Consider the following 1592-nt stretch of genomic DNA (forward strand, 5'->3'; position numbering starts at 1 on the left):
TTTGGACATTCCTGCAATCTGTCTCACTTGAATTTACTTCAAATGTGATACACTGAGCTTTATATCAGGTTGCTGCACACACTAAGAAAAATTAATAGTGCCTGACTTATGTGAAGCAATAGAGGTAAACAGAAGATGCTATACTTGAGTACTGAGAAAGTTTGGAAAGGGTGCGTTAAAAGGTACCCATATATTTTGATGTGGGCTGTCTTGTTGGTTGGGAATGTTGAAGATGGTAATAATTGAGATGAAGAGTGCCTATCTTTCTTTTTTCCTCAGATATTGACTATATACTTATTTCTGCCAGGAAAAAAAAATGACAAAAAGCAGCACACTTTACAATTTTATTGCTATCAGAAATGTCTTTTTTTCCCAAATTTTCATTGGGATCACAGCCAACGTCTTCCTGCTTCTCTTTCACATCCTAAAATACCTTCTCCAGCACAGGCCCAAGCCCACTGATCTGACCATCACTCACCTGGCCCTCATTCATCTGCTGATGCTATTAATCAGGACATTCCAGGATATAGACATTTTTGGGGTTCATGACATTTGGAATAACATCACATGTAAAGCAGTTGTCTACTTGTACAGGTTGATGAGAGGCCTATCTCTTAGCACCACCTGCATGCTGAGTGTCCTTCAGGCCATCACCCTCAGCCCCAGAAGCTCCTTTCTGACAAAGTTCAAACTGACATCTCCGCAGCAGAGTCTGTATTGCTTTCTCATTCTCTGGGTGTTTGACATGTTCATTAATGTTCGTATTTTATTCTCCATGGGAGGCCCCACCAATGCGACATCAGGTTTTCCTTTTGCATCTGAATTCTGCTCTATTTCCCCAACAGGTTACTACTTCAAGACCTTATTTTCCCTCATGGGAATAATTCGGGATATTTTCCTTATAGGGCTCATGGCCCTTTCGAGTGTGTACATGGTGACCATCTTGTGCAGGCATAAGAGGCAGTGCCAGCACCTTCACAGCACCAGCCTATCTCCAAGGGCATCCCCAGAGCTGAGGGCCACCAGGACCATCCTCCTTCTCATGGGTTTCTTCATGGTCATGTACCTCGTGGACTGCTGTATCTCTTCTTCTTCTGAAAAGATGCTGAAAAAAGATCCAGCCCGCCTTGGAGTCCAGATGCTGATGGGCAATGGCTATGCCACCATCAGTGCTTTGATGTTAATTAGCACTGAAAAGCGGATAATCACATTCGTCCAATCCACATTGGGAAAGATGCAGAAATGTTTATGCAGTGTTGGGTATATCCTTATTTTGTCAACAAACATTGTTTATTTCTGAATTTCCAAAAATTTATTCATGTTAAAAAAAACATAAAAGAGGTTGATGGAGGTTTAGCTTGAATATTTGTTCTTTGTGAAATTGCTAAATCAAACCAGATACAGTTGTACACAACTTGTCATTTCAGTGACTCATGAATTTGAGGTGGGAGGATCACAAATTCAAGGGCAGCCTCAGCAACTGAGAAAGTAAGCAACTTAGCAAGACCCTGTCTCTAAATAAAGTATACACATGACTGGGATGTGGTTCAGTGTTTAAATGCCTCTGGGCTCAATCTCTATTTCCCACTCCC

General features: G+C 41.5%; 1 protein-coding gene across 1 annotated transcript; it reads left to right on the top strand.

Annotated features, from left to right (window-relative positions):
* Positions 1-316: 316 nt before the first annotated feature.
* Positions 317-1300, top strand: LOC124971175 (vomeronasal type-1 receptor 90-like). The gene has a single exon (XM_047534962.1). It carries the CDS (start codon positions 317-319, stop codon positions 1298-1300), a length of 984 nt encoding a protein of 327 aa, XP_047390918.1.
* Positions 1301-1592: the final 292 nt, after the last annotated feature.

Source organism: Sciurus carolinensis, chromosome 19 (assembly GCF_902686445.1).
Source record: "Sciurus carolinensis chromosome 19, mSciCar1.2, whole genome shotgun sequence".
In the NCBI taxonomy this organism is placed as follows: domain Eukaryota; kingdom Metazoa; phylum Chordata; class Mammalia; order Rodentia; family Sciuridae; genus Sciurus; species Sciurus carolinensis.

Excerpts from the sequence above, each read along its gene's own strand:
- LOC124971175 (XM_047534962.1), top strand. The coding sequence starts at position 317 with ATGACAAAAAGCAGCACACTTTACAATTTTATTGCTATCAGAAATGTC.